This window comes from Hetaerina americana, unplaced genomic scaffold, assembly GCF_022747635.1.
Source record: "Hetaerina americana unplaced genomic scaffold, ioHetAmer1.1.p SCAF_12, whole genome shotgun sequence".
In the NCBI taxonomy this organism is placed as follows: Eukaryota; Metazoa; Arthropoda; class Insecta; order Odonata; family Calopterygidae; genus Hetaerina; species Hetaerina americana.
Window position 1 is genome coordinate 34,276,098 of NW_027286292.1, and position 21,800 is coordinate 34,297,897.

Here is a 21,800-nt window from a genome sequence, read left to right on the forward strand (position 1 = left end):
ACATATAGCATATTCATTCTCAGTTTCTAAGAATGAGATGAAATCTCGTGCTTTCCATGAGAATAAATCTTTTAGTTCAGGTTGTAAAGCAACACTCACCACCTCAGCCATGGGTCCATGCAGTGACAGTTCTTGATGGTCTGAAGCTCCTCGTCGTCGTTCCAGTTTACGCTTCAATAGGAAGTAGCCAACAATGGAGAGCAGGAGAAAGAATCCAAAAATGCCAATGGCAATTGAAAGGCCAAGGATGATCACGGAATCTGATTCATCTACTGATAAAAAGTAATTTCAAAATAAAAATAAAAAGGCGGGGAATGCAAATAGGCTATCATAGCAAACCTAAGATATTAACAAACAAATATGCATAATCAAATACAAAATGAACATGAGAAAAACAAATTTGCACTTTTCCACAAAGTTATCTGTGGAAAAGGGCAAATTTGTTTTTCTCATCATGACGAACTTCCACTACATCACCCCTGAATCTGTTGAATGCATACAAAATGAACAACAAACTAGTATACACAAAAATGCAGTCACTTAAGTTAGTAAAAGTGAATTCTGCAAGTCATAGATGATTCAATTTTTTAAAAATCCACATTACAGATAACTCACATACGCTTAACACTCCTCAGATAGTACTAGTCCCTCCCAAACACAAAATGAAAAATAATTGCCAATTGATGCCATCACAAAGATCTTTGTTGAATGGTATTAAATTTGAAGTAAGAAAAGGTGCTCCAAAACACAATTATTTGGCACATTTTTTATAAAACAGGCATGGACAAACTTCATAAATTTGTTTTCTATACTAGACATAACTGACAAATATTTCTTTGAACAGAGCATGAAAAATAATGCACCAATCTCATTCCTTTAGAACAAAATCTATAGCAGGAAGCAAAGATTTTTTAAAAAGGTAAATGATGCTTTTAAGAAAGATGGCCATAAGTTATTTTTGAGGTGCATGCTTAATTAATTAACAAATGTTTCCTCTTCCTCCAAATTTATTAAAAGAAGTACTCCAGAAGCAAAGTGAAGACTACCATTTGAGTGAGATGGTAAGTTGAATAAGCCAAGTCAAACATTAGAACACATTAAATATGTAACTTGGGGACCACCTGCACAGCTGTCCCTCTGGGTTTTTATAAATCAATGTATTATTGTCAGTGATGTAGGTACATAACATACTGCACATTTCTCCATAAGAGGGAAGTGAATTAACTTTGAGCATTATAACAATGGCAACAATTCATTTCTTCATAACTTCACCAACTACAATAAGGTTCATTTTACGCTATTGCTAAATCGCTACTTACCTTCACCAAATTTCATTAAAAATTCATAAGTTTCCTAATTAACTCTAAACTTTTTCCCTTACACAATTTTCCACAACCCCAATAGTGTGAGTGTGTACCTTAACAGGTACTCTTACTACCATCCATTTCTATGGTAAGACAGCCTTCATTATATTGTCATCAGATCATTACAGAGGCCACAAGAGTAAAAGCAAATAGTAAAAAATTAACAACCAGTCCATCATTATTCTCATAGCCACATTACTTCTCCATTTGCTGCCTTACTTCTGATGTATTAATCCAGGTATGATCATCTGATTGAGCATTCATGCTTTCCTAGATGTTAACTCATTTCAATTATTTACAATAACCTTGGGTATTCATTTTATGATACACACACATGCCTTACATCACCTTGACAGCGAATTGAAATCAATTTAATCCCTCAAATTATGTAATAACACATCTTAAGTGACATTTTATAACATTATTCATGTACCTCAACATTTTATGGACAAATTGAAGCATTACTTTAACAAAATTTGAATGATTATCAAAATTGTAAAATAGTTTAGGGCATATTGCTAAAACCCATAATTTACAGCAGCCTGCATACAAAGTTTCATTTTTAATGAATAAGGGCATCAGCATATATGCAGCAATGTCAATGGAGTATTACATTGTTCCACATTTGATAGTAATCACTATGTGGATAAATGCATCTTTGCAACCTTGAAGCTTTAGCGATGTATTTCTATATTGTTTGCTGTAGAAATTATAGCACAAATTCTCACTCGCATTAATCCAGAATATTTATATTGGAGACCTAGAAATAGATACTACACAGGACAGGAGTTATTAACTCTTCCGCCATATCATTCCTCAAGATTATATTGCACACCTCACCACAGTGTGATCTTGCCCCAGCAGAAGTAAGTTGTCTTCAGTTGTCATTATTATTTTGACACACCATCAAGAGTTCCTGTTATATAAATCGATAAATAAATTGGCACTAAAAACTTTACTTCTTTTACAGTTAGCACCAGAATTTTATCTACGAGGGTGGTCCAATAAGTACCTGGCCTGACCCAGAGATGGCAGTAGTTGTTTGAAAAATATCAAAAGAAAGAAAGTACGCCATCTATAAAGCATATGTTTCCAGTTTGAAGATACTACTTTGTTTAGTATTTGTTTGGCTGCCATCAATAGTGAATGTTTTCAGTGAATTTATGAAAATGGAGAAAATTGGTCATCTTTCTGTGATACAATACTTTTATTTGAAAGGCCACAGCCCAACAAATATAAAAGCTGAACTGGATTCTACTCTAGGTGAGTCTGCTCCTTCATTTACAATGGTAAAATATTGGGGAGGAGAGTTTAAACGAGGCCATACGAGCTGTAAAGACAAGCATCGCATTGGTCGACCAAATGAGGTGATGACTCCAGAAACGGTGAACAAAATCTACAGTGATACTGGATAATCGTCGACTGAAAGTGCACGAGCTAGCCAGCATAGTAGGCATTTCAAAAAGTGCTGTACATTGCAAATTAACTGAAAATTAGGACATGAGAAAGCTGAGTGCAAGATGGGTGCCATGTTTACTCAAACTCGAGCAAAACCAGTGTTGTGAAGATGTTTCAATTGAGAGCTTAGCAAAGTTTCACAGCAAAAAAGCAGAATTTCTGTGCCGTTTCATAACCATGGATGAAACATGGGTCCATTACTCCATATCCGAGACAAAAGAACAATCAAAACTAAGGCATATCAAATGCTACAATCTAGGACAAAGTAAGATGAAAGTTAGGCCCACAAATGGGAGGCTGAGAGTAGAACAGGATAATGCAACTAAAACACAAAAGGCTGTCAATTAATCAGCCAACAACTGGGCACCAAGGGGAAGAGAAATTAATACCACATGAAGTGGCAGAGAGGTTTTAAATTCCAGCATGCCTAAAACTTTGAAGAGGGCAGATCATTAAGGAGGAAAGAATGTACAACCGGATGAATACATAACAAATTGTAATGTAAAAGTATGCATGGAATAAATGGACCAATGATTGGTAAATGTGACCAATGGGTGACACCTTGTGTGAATAGGAGGAAAACAGAAGGACATAGGCTTAAATTATACCAGTACTGAAAGAAGATACTGTCTTAGGAGATACTTGGTGGAAGTCTTTCATACGAGGCTTAAATGAAGGAAGACTAACTTGGCATATTCCACAAGAAATTTTAATTTTCAAAACCACTGCTTTGTCGCAAGGTAACATCATCAGGTGACATTATGGGGAATACAGAGGATATATACATAAATACAATAACTGTTGGAGGGGAAGGGGAATGGGGAGGTAAGCTGGGGGAGGGTAGGTGGAGGTGAAATGAGGAGAGATGGTAGCGGGTGTGCTAATGTGTAGGAAATGGGAAGGATCTGGGGGTGAATAGGTTAGGGAGGCTAGTGGCAGAGGGAGTGAGAGAGGAGGTTGCGAGGTTGGTACTTAAATGGTTGTCTCAGTGGGTGGGAAATAGGAAGGATCAGGGGTGGAAATGGAAAGGTGCAGGAGGGGGAAACGTACACATATCCTTCTCATTTCTCACCCACTGGCACCATGGTTGTGAAAAATAAAAATTCCAGTGGCATCTGTCAAGTTACATCTTCCTTCATTTACACCAGGTGCTGAAATGGACAGGCAGTGAACTGGGTATGTATAATTATATACACAGAATGTTATGGATGTGCACAAGGACAGTAAAAGACTTGTTATATAAATATTTACATCATTGCCTTATCTTGTACTAGTATTAAAAATCATTGTATTGCTATAGCTATGTACAATGCTAATTATGTACTGTGATAACTATGCTTTAGTACTATGGCTGAGGTTTAATCAGAAAAGAGGAAGACAAATACTAACCCATAATGCTGGACACCCAGTTCTATCTAACAATAGTCACTTGGGTTGTAGCATTGGGATAAGGGACTTCCAGTAACATGCTGCATTGGGATTTTGTAGAAAAAAACTGGATGCAGCACATGAACGATTTAATGACAATTTAATTAAGGATACCATAGTTCCAAGTCAAACAAAAAAGTTACTGTACCATTTTCATTAAGAAACTGCTTTTCTCTCATTTATCATTTTTATTTACAGTAAAATGATATTTTTTTGTTTTTTTGCACTATATGCCCTCACCTGATACTAAAATCATAAATTGCTGGCCCAAACTTATCACACTTGAAGGAATTCGCTTCTTTGACACCAAGAATGCTGCCTCCATCTTTGTCCCCAGGCACTTCTTCTTGCTACAGTTTGCTCTTTATCAGGCCTGACACAAGGATTGTGGACAATTGGACTAATGACATCTGCTTTGGGATGTACTTAGATGGAAGCCCACCAAGAATTACGGAAAGAAATTCACCATCCAGGGCATGCCCAATGTCGGCTAGCTGTTCTGAAATTGACTTCAGCTTGTTTATGTATGATATCAAAGTTCTTCCTCCTCCTTTGAATAAATGTCCTCAGCAATCCCAAATACCTACTCATGCCTTTGCCTTCACATGCACCATTCAAATTGCCCCATGCTTCTTTGGCATTTTTCATATTTCTGAAGGTGATCTGGATTGCCAGCTGGAATGCTAATCAGATTTGAGGCCAAACCTTCAAATCCTCCAAGGCATCTCTTTAACCATCCCTTTCCTTTTACCATCAGCCGTAATGCAATCCCATAAATCTTCATAAATTAGAAATAACTTATGGAAAATTTCCAGTTTTGATTATTAACTGAACCTTCAATTTTCTCAATAAATGTGCTATTCGATGTAGATGCTGCCATTGAGGAACAAACATGGTTCCTTCAAAGTTTGGCAAAACCAAATTCACTGTTCAATGGCATCAATAGCAACTCATTGATGAAATATAATTTTCTCTGCAATTAGCATTTTTGGAAAAGCTTTCTTAGAGTCAACTGAAAGTTATTACAGGTGCAATTCATTAAGCTAGCATGTTATTAATGAAGTTAACAGATAATTTACAGAATTAATATCAAGGAGATGATAAAATAAACAATGACAATACAGTCTCCACCAATGCAGATAAGATTGTAATAGAGAAATGAGTCATTAGATCTGGGAGTGAAACTAATATTGGAGAGGATGCTAAGTGATTAGGAGGTATACAGTAAACAATAGACAACTCTGAGATTTTCCTGATCATACCATGTACGATGGAACTTAAGAGTTGGTTAAATCTTCTCAGCTATGAGAAAGCCCTAGATAGCAGTAATGCAATGATGCAAATCAATGTGGAAACATGCAGTGTAAGACGAGTACTATTAATTTGCTAAAAACCAGTCATAGGAGTTAACGCACTTGGGTTTCCACCAGGTACAAAGTCTATTCAATACAAATGGATGAGCAAAATTAATAAAAACTGAAGGTAATGCAAAGAGATTCAAAACAGGGTTAAGGCAACAGATTTACATGTGACTGGATGCTGTGAATAAACACATTTTCACCAACCTCAAATATTTGTTGTTACATTACAATGCAAGAATTTTCAAGTGGAAAAATCATTCGCCTTGACCAGGATTTGAATTCGGATCTCAAGATGACCAGTTGAGTGCTTCAGCCAGTTACGCCACCGAGGCATCCTCTTACGCTCCAAAATTTTGGGGGCTTTATAAGAAATACATACAATGTCAGATGTCTTTTTAGTTGTGCATGTTGCACCACATTCTATCAGACTAACGCCAAACTTATAAAAACTAGGGTTTTTACCTTTGACAAATCCAAAGAAACAGTGGAAGATGCCTTAAGAGTAACTTTTAACAGAGTCAACTATTAATGCACATTACAATGCAACAATTTCAAAGTGTGAAAACCATTTGCCTTGAATCTCAGTCAAGGCGAGAGATTTTTACTATTTGCAAATGTTGCTCACCAATGCGCATTAGGTGATGACTCCGTTAAAAGTTAATGTTGTGGTATCTCCCACAGTTTCTTTTAAGTTGTTATATTACTCGTCCAATATGGATATATTTTGAAAATAAAAATGACCGCACAGAGTGAGCATTAATAAGAAGAGATCAAAGAAAGACTTTAGTGTTACCCTTAACTGTTGTGTTATTCTCTGAAATACCTCAGGAGTTTGTGTCTTTTCAGTAAGTTGGAGGGATTGATAGAGCTCTTAAAGGCATGGGATCCCTCGCAGTTAATGCCTTCAAGGTATGTGTCTTATTAAGAGATCATAAGTGCCATCTATTTTTTATGCAGCTACCATAAACTGAGTGCCCATCTGAAGTTCAACTGATACCCTTCCTTTGTACCTGCATTAAGCAAGTCATGAATTGAATTCTTTATGCTGTATTAAAGCTGAGTAAGTTTAGAATGAGTGAAGTTTTCTATAGACACTGATGAAACATTTGCACAGCCTCATCATAGAAAATAAGAGGTAAATTTTAAACCAAACATTTCATAGTCAATTTTTTCCCTGATTTTAATTTCTGGTGATAACTTTTCTGTCTACATGTTTATACCTAAAATACCAATTCATACCTATAAGTTCAAGAACACAAAGAAATTATACGTTCTGATAAAAATTGTTTGAAAAAAGGAATGCAACCAACTCACATGATACAATGGTAATGGAAAATAGAGGAATCATATTTATTCACTCATGTACTTTAAAGTCAACTCATTATTTCACTATTGATATGGACATGGAGCAAATGATTTTTATAAACAATTCTTTTGTGATGCCAGAGAAAGGACAATGTCATTAGTTACAAGGATTAAATAGGAAAATAGTGAAATATTGTGAGGAAAGACAGAACAACAAGGCCAAACTGTTGTGAAAATATTTTGGGAATAATTAATAAAAAGGTTTATTATAGTCCAAAAGACAGAATTGGGATGGCTATTTTCAGGAAAAAATGTGATTGATGTTACCTTTTCATGCAGAAAGCTAATGAGGAACATCCTGGCCTTCACCCATATGTTGAACGGAAGTGAAGTAATAAGAGAAGGTCAGCACTGAGATGTGAACAGCAATGCTTTTAACTCATGGCAGCAGTGGGTGGAGATATAATTGCTAGTGGAGATCTTCCCAAATCACTAATCCCATTTCTCCATTTTCAGTGCAAGAACAGGAAGTCATAGAAACCTATAACGCAAATGGGTTAATTAGTTTGCATGACACAGTGTGCCTGCCATTGGATGGAGGGATTCAGATAAGTTTGAGGGCTGTAGTGAAAAGTGTGTGAGGTAGAAACCAACACGGCCAGACACTATCATAATAGCATATGAGTAGAGATTGGAATGATTTTGACCCCAGAGGCACTCTAACTATGGATTCATTACAGGCAGAAAGGATCTGAAAACTGAGACCTTTTTTCCTAGCCATGTACCGCCAAAGGTTGAATCCATGAATGCAGCACAGAGTTATTGCATGGAGAATTTGGCCAAAACCTTTCTGGGGAATTTCTACCGTTTAGGACAATTGGGAATAATCATGAACTCTATGACTTTAAGTGCATGAATTCAGTATATTTTGTGATGATTTCTATTGATGATGAATTTGGCAATGAGGTATTAATTTGGCATCACTATTTTTTATTTCTGTGCTGAACCGCACCCCCAACCTTTCCCCCTTGGGTATAGCAGGAGGAGGATCCTTGCACATGTTGACTTCGTAGCTGTCACCAGCTTTTTGTCAAAGATATCACCAGTCACTTGGCTACGGGGTTTAATGCTTCTTGGTATAGAGCCTAGAAATAACTTGTTGAGCCTAGCAATAAACTTTTCATTAGTGAAGTTAGAGGACATTGTCATTTAGAGAGTGTGATATGTGGTTATTACCATGGGGGAACTGTAATTAGCGGAAGTTTAAAGGAGCGCTTTGTCCATACACTTGTTATCCAGGGTTACCTAAGACATAGAAATATGCACGATGTTTCATGTAAATCATGGTTTTGATGAATCAACAATACTGGGAATGTGAATGCACAACTGTGACTTAAAACGTTTGAATAAATGTAAAACCTTCAAGTAAAAAACAATGGAGGACTGTAAAGAATAATTTTTTATGAATGAGATTCAAAGAAGTCAACTTGCCTTTTAAAAACAATATACCATTTTTATGGAGAAACTGAACTGAAGCAACACAAAATTGACAACATTTTAAGAACAGATTCTATTAATATTTTTTCAAAATTTATTCTGATTGTTACGAAATTGCCAGGTCTCGATAAATAAAATTAATGATGGCTTATTTTGAGTGTGACATGGCAATCCCATGATTTCAGAGGAGAACACCATCCCCTCTCCCCTTCTGATCCATAACAGATGCAAAACATTTCTACTGGCCATGTTCAGAGTCAAGATTAAAGATTAAGAAATACTAACCTCAATTTAATAAGACACTAAGGAATAAAGTAAATATTTTGAAAATAAGCTATTCAATTCCAGTGTGTAGTGAATAGTTGTGTATATTACACTGGTCATCAGTTTACTGCCAAATGATGTCATTTACTTGCATGATTGGTTTGCTTCATGATGAAAGAGTAGGAGGGATTTTAGTAGCAATGTTAATGATTTAGCCTGAGGATTTTCTTGATTTAAAATGTACACAGGTTCATTATGACCTAAAAGAAATAATGCCACTTGTCTGTCAGATAATATAGTCTTATTACTTTTTAAAATGGCATAAGTATGTTTGTGCAAGTATTCTTTCAGAATTGGCATAGCACTGTAGAGTCCTAAATGAATGCAACTTACATGCACTATTGAATTCAATAATAATGTAAGACTATAATCAATGAATTATTTGCTGACTTTCTAGAATAGGAAGCTTTTTATAATCATACTCATAATTTCACATAATATACATGAAAGTATGTGATATGGTTATAAATGGACGTCTGAAAGGGGATTAGCAATTATTATTACCTAAGAACATATAAACATTCCATGATACTTCAAAAGACTATGCATCTTTAGATCCTGGTCAAGGCAAATGATTTTACACTTTGGTATTATTGCCTTTTATGCGTACAGATATCTGGTCCACTTCACCCATGAGATACGGTAAACGTAGATAATGAACAAAGGAAGAAAATACTAGTGAAATTTTAAATGCTTAATGCTGAGGTACATGGATAATATTATCATTTGTTCAAAATGCACTCACATGACCAGCTGATAATGTTGCACTGGAGTCTGTCACATTATCACCAGTTATTAAACTATTATACTTTTGAGAAAATTATTATGAATATAAATTGAGGTTTCCCATAATCAGGCTTCTATGACGTACCATAACTTGGCATGAGTTCATGCTGAGAGTTCAGATGATGGTGCTGCATACCAGCACAGTGCCAGGAGGTACTTACATTGCTTTTGCCATACGTTTACTTTATCATACAATTTAATCATGTCTTCTGGACAAAGAAAGTTACAATATTGCACATTCTATAAAAGAATGCAATGGCTGGCAAATGCAATCTAATTACTTTTTGGCACAAAATGTTGGTGACATTTCGCATCGCACAAAAGAAATTACTGCACTCAATGTGTTTCTGTGTTTTATAAGATTGACTTCCTTAAAAAGCTACATTTCCGCAGTTGTTTTCACTAGGGTTGTCACTTTCATCTTGCGCAATATAATCTTCACTTCCATGCAGCATATTGCTAATTTCATATTTTTAAAAAGACATTATGATAGTCTAACTTTTAACTTTCTGCTAGGACATTTTCACAAACACCAGGAATTGGCAGAGGTTCCATTCTTCCTGTCGGTATGATGTCAAGACCTGGTGCCTTTTTACCTTTCTTCCACATTCAAGTGGCAGTTTTAGTGGAAGTTTTGCACATTTAGGAGCACATGAACATAAATTTTTACTCATTTCTGTAACTATTTTATACTGTCGAAATTTGTATTAAAAGCAACCATTTTCTATGCCTTCACGACACACTCAAATTCTAAAGGTTGAATACCTGAAGACTCCGAGCTTATCAGGAGAGATATAATGCAGGTACATATTAGCAGTGAGACAACATCCCCATTAGCCCAATGTCTATCAAGTTTCATGGAAGCACCATATGTGAGATGAAACTAAATGCCCTACATTGTATAAATTTAAGATTTATTTGGAGTTTTTTTAACAAAGTACTTCAAAGGAGATATTAAAACTCTGTCCCTTACTACTTACTGACTGAAATAGTGACAAATTGAAATTTGTAATCAAAGCAACCATTTACTACATCTGATGCAGGAAAAATACTTAATAGTAAGTATTTTTCCTGCGAATCAGTTCACTCATATAGGTGGAAGTTATACCTATATACTCCCAGCCCATTATTTGCAGACTGATTTAAGAGCACATTTAGGAGTAAAAAAAGTGCATTTCATGAGGTGGGAAACATGGTCATTTTGTTACTAATGACAGAATATACTTAATTTTCTTGGAAAATTAATTTTCAGCCGCCAATAATGTTAAACTAAGTGTATTTTCTCATCATGTTCATGTTCATGTTCATCATGTTCATGTTCTCTCATCCGTCGCGACTACGAAGAATATACACTAAGGCTATCATCGTCCATCACATCTGACCCAAAAAAATTCTGGTCGTTTGTCAATCGTCGTCGTAATCGACCGCAGATTCCCGTTGCTGTTTCTTATGGCAATGCTAAAGCTGTGGGACCTGAAAGACCGAACTTATTTCTGAAATTCTTCACGGAATGTCTGACTCCTGCTTTTAACCCTCCCGTCTCTAGCGATCTTTCCCTCACTCCAAGTTGTTGCTACTCTTTATCCCAAATCCAAACCGATTCCCGGGAGGTTTTTAAATTCCTTTGTAAGATCCCCCTCCGTCGCTCCCCTGGCCCCGATGGCATAAGTCCTATATTTGTACGCAACTGCGCTTCCTCCCTCTCTCTTCCCTTAAGCCTCTTATTAAATCGCTGCTTTTCCCTCGGTACTTTCCCCCCCCAATGGAAATCCGCTAATGTTATCCCTATTCTTAAAACTGGAATTAAAAATAAAATATCTAACTATCGCCCTATCTCTTTACTACCTATTCTTTCTTCTGTTTGCGAGAGGATTATTCTCAACAGACTTTATTATTTTACTTCCCCTTTTCTGTCTAGCAACCAACATGGTTTCCTTCCGGGCAGGTCATGCTTGACCAATTTAGCACTTTTTCAACACCACGCTGTTAGTGCGATAACAAGTAAGACTCAATTAGATGCCATCTTCTTGGATTTCTCAAAAGCCTTCGACTCCCTCAATCATAACCTCCTCATTAATAAACTCAGTCAGCGTTTTAGCGTTCATGGAAACTTTCTCAAATTACTGACCAGCTTTCTTTCGAATAGAAATCAGCGAGTAATACTATCTGGCGCCTCATCTCCTTGGTCCTCTGTGACATCTGGAGTTCCTCAAGGTAGTATTCTCGGACCATATCTTTTTAATCTGTACATTGATGACTTAGCTTCCCTAGTCCCGACCTCCCTAGCCCACACGTTACTATATGCCGACGACTGCAAAATTTTTAAGGAAATTAATTCCCCCACTGATTGCTACCACCTTCAGGAGGCTTTAAATAAAATTTCAGATTGGTGCAGCACATGGATGCTAAATTTAAACTCAAATAAATGCAATACTCTAGTTCTCTCCCTAAAAAAATCTCCTCTTACCTTTAACTATACAATTAATTCAGTTCCTCTGAATCGTGTTGCTTCTGTCAAGGATCTTGGTGTATTAACTGATCGCAAACTAAATTTCTCAGGTCATATCAAAGCAGTTAAATGCAAAGCCATGTCTCTTCTAGTTCTACTTTACCGCTACACAGAAATAAAAGATGTACAATCTCTAACCGCATATTTCTCAACCATTATCTTACCATTAATTACCTACTGCTCCCCTATATGGTCAATGTCTGCCCTATCTAACCTTAATACCCTTAACACGATAACTAATTTTTTCAGTAAAATTGTCAAGTACAGAGTCCCCCATCTTCGGGACTCGCCCACTGAATCACTTCTTTCCTCGCTCTCGATTTGTAATCTCTCCTCTCTACGCCTAAAATCCGATTTAAAACTCATGCATAACACCCTTAACTCCATTAACGACTGTCCTGAACTAATTTCCCTTATCAATTTCAGAGTTCCCCCCCGAGTTACCCGCGATCACTCTTTATTCCACCAACCCGTTCCCAGATTGTCCCTCACCAAACGGTCCCTTTTCTTCCGTCTCCCCGCTTTACTGAATTCCCTTCCCGAAAGTATTGACCCCCTCTCACTCCCAGCCAACACATTTATAAACCTTTCTCTGACACATCTCTCACACCTCCCTCAATAGTATAGTCTTGTTGATGTTTGTATGTTTGTGTCCTTATATGTTCCTGTTATATGTGTCACTGTAAATTGGCAATCCTGCTGTATGTGCACAATTTTTACTAAATAAATAAAATAAAATAAATAAATTTTCTTCTATTTAAACATCACCTTAGACAACTTTCCAATATTTTCAATTTTCTCTTTTATCTTAAAGCTCAAAACAGAGAATTTGTAACAAAAGAGTTCAGGGGATAGGTATTAAAAATCAAATGAACCTGGGTGCAATCTGGCAGCATGTAGAAACAGCAAATTCTTCATAAACCATAACATTCGTTGTCTCAGGCGTGACTTCATGGAATCGACTTAGCATAATGAAAGGAGAAACTTTGTAATTCCACATAGATTTATTCGACGGACGACCTAGGTTTCGACATGGCACGTCATCATCAGGTAATCACCTGATGATGACGTGCCACGTCGAAACCTAGGTCGTCCGTCGAATAAATCTATGTGGAATTACAAAGTTTCTCCTTTCATTACATTAAACCATAACATGACTGGACAAGATTTTTTTCATTTTGGTGATGCATTGGACACTATAATGGAATAGCATCACAAGCCAACCTTCAAATATTATTGTAGCTGGACTGTGGGAGCTCAAACATCTTCAAACAACTCCATTCATCCATCTCTATCTCTCTTCATCTCTCCAATAGGAGAGACGTTCGCAAATTTCCATATTTTCTGGCCCATAAGATGAACTGTGATTTTTCATATTAGAATTTAGGAAACATTCTTGAATCAGACCTAAAAGAATTGAAGTATTTTAATGTTAAAACTTTATAAGAAAAATATGAAATAGTTAAAAATCAGCAACTATATACACGTTTATCCATTGCAGAATCCCGAAATTCATAATCACTCCTGCTAAAAATCATTTACGCAGTTCACTTCACTTGAGTTGTCACTTCCTTCTTATACAATATCATCTTCAATTCCATCCAGTGTATCGCTAATTCCACACATTTTTTTAGAAGACTTTATGATAGTCTCAATTTTTACTTTCTGCCAGGGCTTTTTCACCCACTCACAAGCACTATAAATAAATGGTTGCTTCATTCTTCTCATTTGTGTGACATCATGAGTTGGTGCCTCAATCTACTTTATCCACCCTTGCATCAACCCATTGAATTGTTTACTGAGTGAAACATATAGAGGCTACCATTTAGAAGCTTTTCCACCATGAATTGATGCAAGAGTTCTTCTTTTCAGTGGCTTTTTGCTGACTCTGTTTTCTGAGCCTTAAACTGATAGCACACTAACAAAGATGATTTTTTTTAGGAGACCACCTGGTTGCCTCGACCACATTTGTAACCATAACTTCATACATTTTCCAACTTACCATTCTTTGAGGAAAACATTTATATAAAATCCACAAGGAACTTTAGAATCATCAGTGCAACGTGCAAGAACAACATTAAAATTGATCTTCTCTTCATCAGAAGACGTATCATTATGGTCTAAACACATTCAACATTCACGTCAAATGACTGGAGTACCTCATCCACGTTCTGTATTTGCCCAACCTAAAAACATCAATTTTCTGAATTTCATGATAGATTTGTGGAATTCTATGGCCTTTATTTAGGATTCAAGTGGCAGTTTTTGTGCTATAGTAGTTCTATGCATGCACAGACCATTTCTCTTCATGAATATCTCACACCATGATGCTATCTCAGAAAAATCAGCAATAGACATAACTTTCACTTCAATGCAACAATTTCAGAGTGTAAAAATCATTCGCCTTGACTGGGATTCGAACCCAGATCCCTCAATATCCGGTCGAGTGCTTTAGCCACTTAAGCTACCAAGGCGTCCTCTCAGAGTTTTCAGAGTTCACAGAATTTCAGAGTTTAAGAGGACGCCTCGGTAGCTTAAGTGGCTAAAGCACTCGACCGGATATTGAGGGATCTTGGTTCGAATCCCAGTCAAGGCGAATGATTTTTACACTCTGAAATTGTTGCATTGAAATACACATTAGCGGATGACTCCGTTAAAAGTTACTGTTGCGGCATCTCCCGCAGTTTCTTTGGAATAACTTTCACTAATTTTCCTGGTTCAATTTAAATGAACCAACTAATGCAGTGCATTTAGTTTTATCTCAAATGTGGTGCTGCAGCAAAACAATATGAATTGGACTGATGGGGATATTACCCCTCTGCAAATACATACATACATACATTGTAGCTCTCCAGATAAACCCCGAGTCTACAGGAATATGAAAGTGTCGTAAAGGCATAGGAGATGGTTACTTTTAATACCAATATCAATAAAATCAATTTAATAACAGAAAGTGTTGTATAAAAAGTTAAAATGATAATAACCGCATGAGATCTTAAGAGAGAAGACTGTTGTACAGTTTTGCATTTAAACTTGATTTAATGAATTATGTTTCAGAACACAGTGACAAGGCACCTGAATGGCATTTTGGCCCAGTGATAATGAATTTCTGGGATTCTACACTGATTAAACATTGTAATGGGTGTAGCTGCTCATTTTTTATGATGATAATTCAATTTTCTTCATATTAATTTTTAACATCAAAATGTTTTGATCTCTTCAGTCTAACCCAAGTATTTTTCATAAATCAAGACTGAAATACTTGTATCATGGTGCATATTATGTGCCAGTGCATCTTATGGGCCAAAAAATATGGTATATCCTTTCATATCGTGACCATGTTTTCCATGCATCTTGGTAATCTATGTTTTTCAATTATCCATGTTCCATCATGAATCAATTACCATGGATAATCAACAGTTGGCTGTATACATCTGTTCAGACTTTACATACTTATACCTTTACAGAACTATTTTCTAAGTGACATTGTAATTTATTTCTATATTTTATGTTGCATTTTTATGGTAATCACTATCAAAATACCTAAACACTTCATTGTAATGATTATTTACATATTTTTGCACGTAAATGAAGAAGGGTTTTCTTGATCTATTGACTTAATTGGGGCAATTTGAGACTTATAGTCCCCTCTTCCACCTAGCACTTCGATATTACACACAACCAAACCCTAGATGGAAGAAAATCCATCTGGGTGGGAATCATACCCGCGACCTATGGATTGGCAGGCGAGGACATTATTTCACTGCCACCGGGGCCAGCAGAAGGGTTAGGTGGAAGAAAGGACTATCCAGTCTCCATCTAACCACAATAGAGACATTTTATAATACGACAACGTCAAAGGGTAATAATCAGCCGCTCGGTCATTGTGAATTTTTACACTTTAAAATTGTTGCATTGTAATACGCATTAGCAGATGACTCCATTAGAAGTTATTGTCGGAGCATCTCCTAGTTTCTTTGAAGATGTGTTACTATTAATATTATTGTTAGTGTTATTTTTATTGTTATCAATGTTATCAGATATAAAATACCTGTAGTATTATATATCACTTGATGATGCACTGGCATTAAAATGTATTGTATACAATAAATTGCTGTGGAAAAATTACAATTTATCATTCAATACATGGTAGAATTTACAATCTACCAATGTGAAGAGTTACAAAGATTTAGATCAGATCAGATTTTGAATTCAACCCATCTCTAGCTCAACTACTCACTACCACAATCAAAATGCCCCAATCAATGAGAGATGCCATTAGAGTATTATTCATTATGGTGTAACTGAAAAATTCTTAAATAAATTAGAAAAGAAAAGCTAAAGGTTGCATGCAACAATAATTACCCATAACATCATCTGAGGTGGTCAACAGCTGATTTATTCCACGGGTTGGACTGGAGTAGGTCACCTTTGTCACACTATTCATGGAACTAACAACCCCTAAAACAAGTTGAATGTTGGCCCCTTCTTGCAGTGGTGAGTTGTAATATGTCCCATAGGTCCATCCATCACCAATAACAAATTCATCCTTAATTTTCTGAAATCAAATAGGAGTTGTAGACAATCAACCCGAAATTTCTTTAGTAGAACTATACCTATAATATAAATGAAAAGAAAATATATCCAATAACCTTTAGCATTCTTTCAAGGCTTCATTTTACAATATGACAATGGCGAGTGGAATTTATCTGGAAGAATGTGTCAGAGCAGAGTTACCATCCCAAAACACAAAAGGCAGGCATATATAAGGACATGAATAATAAGTTTGATTTCACACATATGGGTAGACTGGAGCAACCTGCATATGTTTCGAGTGAGGGCTGGTGACAAGTTGGAATAGACAGTGTTAGCAGAAGATAGAGGAGTAGATTGGAGGGAAAGGCAACTTATCCGCATCCTCATGTCTCAGACTGCTCAGGTAAGAGAGGAGGATGAAGAATCAGGATAGGCAGTGTTTGGAAGAGGGGTAATACAGGGGTGTCCATTATCTTCATTTCTTTCCAACATATATAAGAAGGAAATGGTAAATAATAACTGAGAAGAACTGGAGAAAAGAATACAGGTTGTTGGGGAGTTCATAAAATCAGTTAGGTTTGCAGATGATCAAGCTTCAGTTGTGTGCATTAGAAAATCAATGTGATAGATAAAGGATGACAATCAATTAGAACAAAACAAATGTTATGAGATTTTTAAGATAGAGGAAGACTAAATTAAACATTAAAATAGGACATCATAAGCTAGAGCAGTTTAAACAGTTTACCTATTTTTGATATATCTTGCCTATCTTAGACTTTTGAGTATTTTGGACCAAGATAGTCAATGCAGTAGGGCACCAGGAGAAAAACTGTGTTAGGCAAAGAAGCTCTCTTCATTTTATGTCAACTTAGTCTCATTCTATACATATTACACTACTTCTGGAATGCATTTAGCAATGACAGCAGTCTTTAAATAAACATGCAAAGGTTAGATCATCTGAAGATCTGATTCTATGAGTCCCCCACCTATTTTCATCCAACATCCTGCAGCCTGTCCCATGTCTCTTCCCATTTCCTTTATGTACAGTCTGAGATTCATAGGAAATAATGGATTGTCCTGCCTATCCCTTGAATTGTGCAGTTTCAGGCATGATATGGCAGAAATATAAGATATCAGTTACCAAATAATAGCACTTTTTGCACAGGATAAAAATTTATCAACGACCATGTTTCGATTTACTACATCACTTTCTCGTCAGACAACTGAAGATGATGCAGTATATCAAAATCTGGAAGATAATAAATTTTTAACTAGAGGAAAAGTGCTACTATATGGTCATTTATCAATCTTATTGCACTTCCAATCAATGTCCTTTCTAATTCTCCATCAACTGCTTACACTGCTTATCTGAAATCTGAGATGTCCAGATTTCAGATAAGTAGCCTTTCTCTCTAGTCTCTCCACATCTTCTGCACTACGTTTATTATTGAGTTCAATTTATTCTGTCCATTTCCTTCTTGAAAGCCATGAAGGAATATTAATGCATACCAAATTATGAAAATATGTGGCCTAAAACCCCAAAGTTTATTTTATGGCACCTTTTTACATGTTTAAACAGTTTTTAGAAATACCTGATGAGCCTTTTCAAACAAACCTTAAGGTTAATAACTGTGGTTAGTAATGTGCTTCGTCTCTTAATAAATGTTTCTTGTCCTTAATCTTTAGATAAACAAACAAATAACCATGGCAGACGAGATTAAGATTTCTTGTATCTACTTGTAGAATTCATTACAGTTTAAGATAAATAATAAGCAAATAAAATGAGGCCAAAAAATATTTGACAGTTAGGAACAAAATGTACCAAAAAAAAGATTGGCATTCATCACTAAATGCCAATTCTCTAATCCCTTGGCCCAGGAGATGACAAAACTGATTTTAAGTATTTATATTTAACACAATGGCTTTCTAAATATTTAAAAAGAGTTTCACACTATGGATATACCTAAAAAATTAAATTATGCATTCTTTTTCATGTTGTTTGCATTATTTGAGCCCAATAGGAGATTTTTATTGCAATATGAAAATTTTTCCTCACCTGTGGAGATAATTCTGCAGCTATATAGTAAGGAATCTCATCTTGGTCAACACAACTGTCATTGCCATTCCTTTCAGAGCAGTGAGCATGGCTCCAGGATTCCAAATTTGAAGCATCAAAAGAAACTGGACTTGAACCATCAATCACAACTATTCTCAAAGATGTAACTGGCCCAAAATTATTTTTCACTGGTTCAATCTTTATTGTGATTTTGTCTTTGTCACTCTTGATTATTTTTGGGGGATCAGGTATATCAGGGTCTGTGATTAAAAGAAAAAGAGATGAACATCCAAGAATCTAATATTTTAAATATTGTCTTTCAAGCCATAAATATGTACTTACCACCAATAACAGTCCAAAATAATTGTGAAATTACTGCACCTATCCCATCACTGGAAACTGCTTGAAGAGAGATGTTATATTTTGTTCCAGGATGAAAGCCAAGCAAATCTGCTTTGGAAGATGAATTTGAATAATTCCACTCCATTGGAGAGTTTAGTGGAAAACTTGCATATGTTTCCACATAGTTTGCAGTAATCATGTACCGAATAATAAGGCCATTATAGGCTTGGGGTGGACTCCACAACACCCGGGCACTTGTAGTAGTGATATTTTGAACACTCAAAGATGCAGGTGGTCCTGGAACTAGTTAAACTTGTGTCAAGAGCTGTATATTTTTTATCATTATAGAAATCATAGTTTCAACAATAATGACTATGGCGATACTTGGTGGATATTTACTATACTCTTAGATGAAAACTTAACCACTTGGTTAATTTTCCCACAGTAATTTTTGTGTGTTTATTCCTCTCAGATATTAATTACAGCATTGTTTTTATATTAACTTTTGTAATGAAAATCCTCCTGCAAGATCAATATTATACAATACCTCTCCCACCTCCTACCCACTGATATTAACTTCCCTCCTCTTCCTACAGTGTATAAACCCTCACCATCACTTTTTCAATCACCTTGAAAACTACACAAGTTTGTCCAAACCATAGTTGGCAAAATAAAATCATTGCTCAGCAATTTACATAGGTTACTTTTCAAACTATGGCTATCACAGTAAAATGATGAGATGAAGTGTTATATTTCATTCTTTGATGAAAGCCAAACAATTATGCTTTGGAAGACAAATTTGAATAATTTTACTCCATTGGAGAGTAATAACATATTACACAAGAGTTTCTACGATCACCAAATTTAAAACAATGCCTTGGAACTATAACATATTTTTCCACACTTTCATCAAAGCATTACTATGTACTTATTCTGCACATGAACATATACAAACTATTAACTTCATATATAAGTTTTATTTGTGGTTTATAGATAGACACATGCAGGGTGGAAATTACTGGAAATTGTAATTACTTTGGCACAAAAGAGGCAACTGAATGTTGACTGAATATTGACAGCACATGAACTGAATATTCATGGAATTAGAAAAAATGTCAATATAAGGCATATTTAGAAAGCAATAATTTATTTATTTGGCTCACAAAACCACATTTAGTGGGCCATTACAATCTGGGTGTCAGAGTCACTCTGACAGGCAGAGTTTTATACCACCCCACACTACGAATTGGGGGATTAGAGTTTCACTGCATGTCAGGAGGATCATTTTTGGGATCTTCTCAAATGTAGAGATATGGAGGAAAATATGGCAAAGAAAAACACAGATCTCCTTTACAACATATTACTTTTACACACCTAGTTGGAAGACTAGACAAATTATTGTATGTGATGGATACCTAGTTGTTTCTACAAACAGAAATGCCAAACCATAATAGATTCAATCCGAGCAACATTATATGCATAATAATTATAGGTACCAAAGTATTCATAACACATAACCAATAGCATACTTTCTGTTACCTGCTATATAACTTATCTCAAGCATACTCTCTGAACTTCAAGGCTTGGTAATTATATCTAAAAGTTCCTTGTAATATAATATTGAGAAATTTATGCATGAGAAATCATGATAATATTACATAAGTTAGGTTCCTATGTAAATTGGACATAAATATTAAGACATCAACCATATACATTGGTATAGCTCGATACCTACAGTCATTGCACTCATGAGATCACAATAAACAAGTAATCACTTTTTCATTGCATTTTCAACAAGATTTCTGTTTACTGTTTTATTATTTCACTTTAATCCGAAAACAGCACTTAGGCCTTTACCTTGGACTTTTAACAATGATATAACAAGAAACAATTATAAACACCCGAGCCCTAGATAGAGAAAAATTCACCTATGCAGGAATCGAACCCGTGACCTCTGGGTTGGCAGGCAAGGATGTTACCCCACCGTCTATGCTAATTCATTAGAAATATCCGTTATGATTGCAATAAGATTGAATTTGCTCACCATACAGCTGATAAATAACTATTTGTTCAGAAACATTCAAAAAGATAAAAGATTGTAAAAATAAAATTATTAAAACATTAGTAAAAGATAATCAATTGCATTATTTCTAAGAGTATAAAATAGATTTGGCATTTTGTGAAGGGGTACCAAAGAATAAATACCAAACAAATTACATATTATAACACAGATGTGTTTCACAAATTCTTTGTCACTTATTTTGAATGGGTTACTTACATCCTGCATATGTCTTCTGCCAGTTGTTACCCTTTATGTATTTATTCTATGATCGTAAAGCGTAAATTTCTTTGTTTCCGCAACACTTTGCCAATTTTTGCTCGATGAGAACAATTGAAAGTGAAATACTTACAACATATAATTTAATGGATTAGTAAACTAAATGCATATCGACTACATAAACTAATGAGTATCAACTATGCACAGCACTTAAATTTTCTAGAAATAATAGGGTATTTTGGCATTGTAATGATGAAATATTTTTGGAGAACCAATATTGTCACTTTTACTTCACTTACTGTTACTCTACATTTCTGAATGAATTTCATGCGCTATAATAGAATTTAATACTCTCTTACCCTCAAAGGCTATTGTAATATGAGAGCTGAATACCACTGACATAAACAAATTGATGCCATTTTGGCAAATATAGCAAGGCCGATACATTAGCATGGTATGGTTCCACCGAAAACTCATTTATAATCGCTTTGGTCTGGGAGACTCATATTCAGTGCCATGACACTGCCAGACAGGATATCTCCGCTGACAGTAAGAA

At 35.6% G+C, this 21,800-nt stretch overlaps 1 protein-coding gene across 1 annotated transcript in view; it reads right to left on the reverse strand.

The window, feature by feature from the left end:
• Wsck (tyrosine-protein kinase Wsck) overlaps positions 1 to 21,800 on the reverse strand; it is a 36,283-nt gene that overhangs the window by 12,703 nt on the left and 1,780 nt on the right. Inside the window, exons 3-6 of the mRNA XM_071582952.1 lie at positions 18,967 to 19,269; positions 18,625 to 18,884; positions 16,398 to 16,590; positions 100 to 272 (exon numbers count right to left, since the gene is read on the reverse strand). Coding sequence (XP_071439053.1) covers positions 100 to 272; positions 16,398 to 16,590; positions 18,625 to 18,884; positions 18,967 to 19,269 — 929 coding nt within the window. The remainder of the gene's footprint in view (positions 1 to 99; positions 273 to 16,397; positions 16,591 to 18,624; positions 18,885 to 18,966; positions 19,270 to 21,800) is intronic.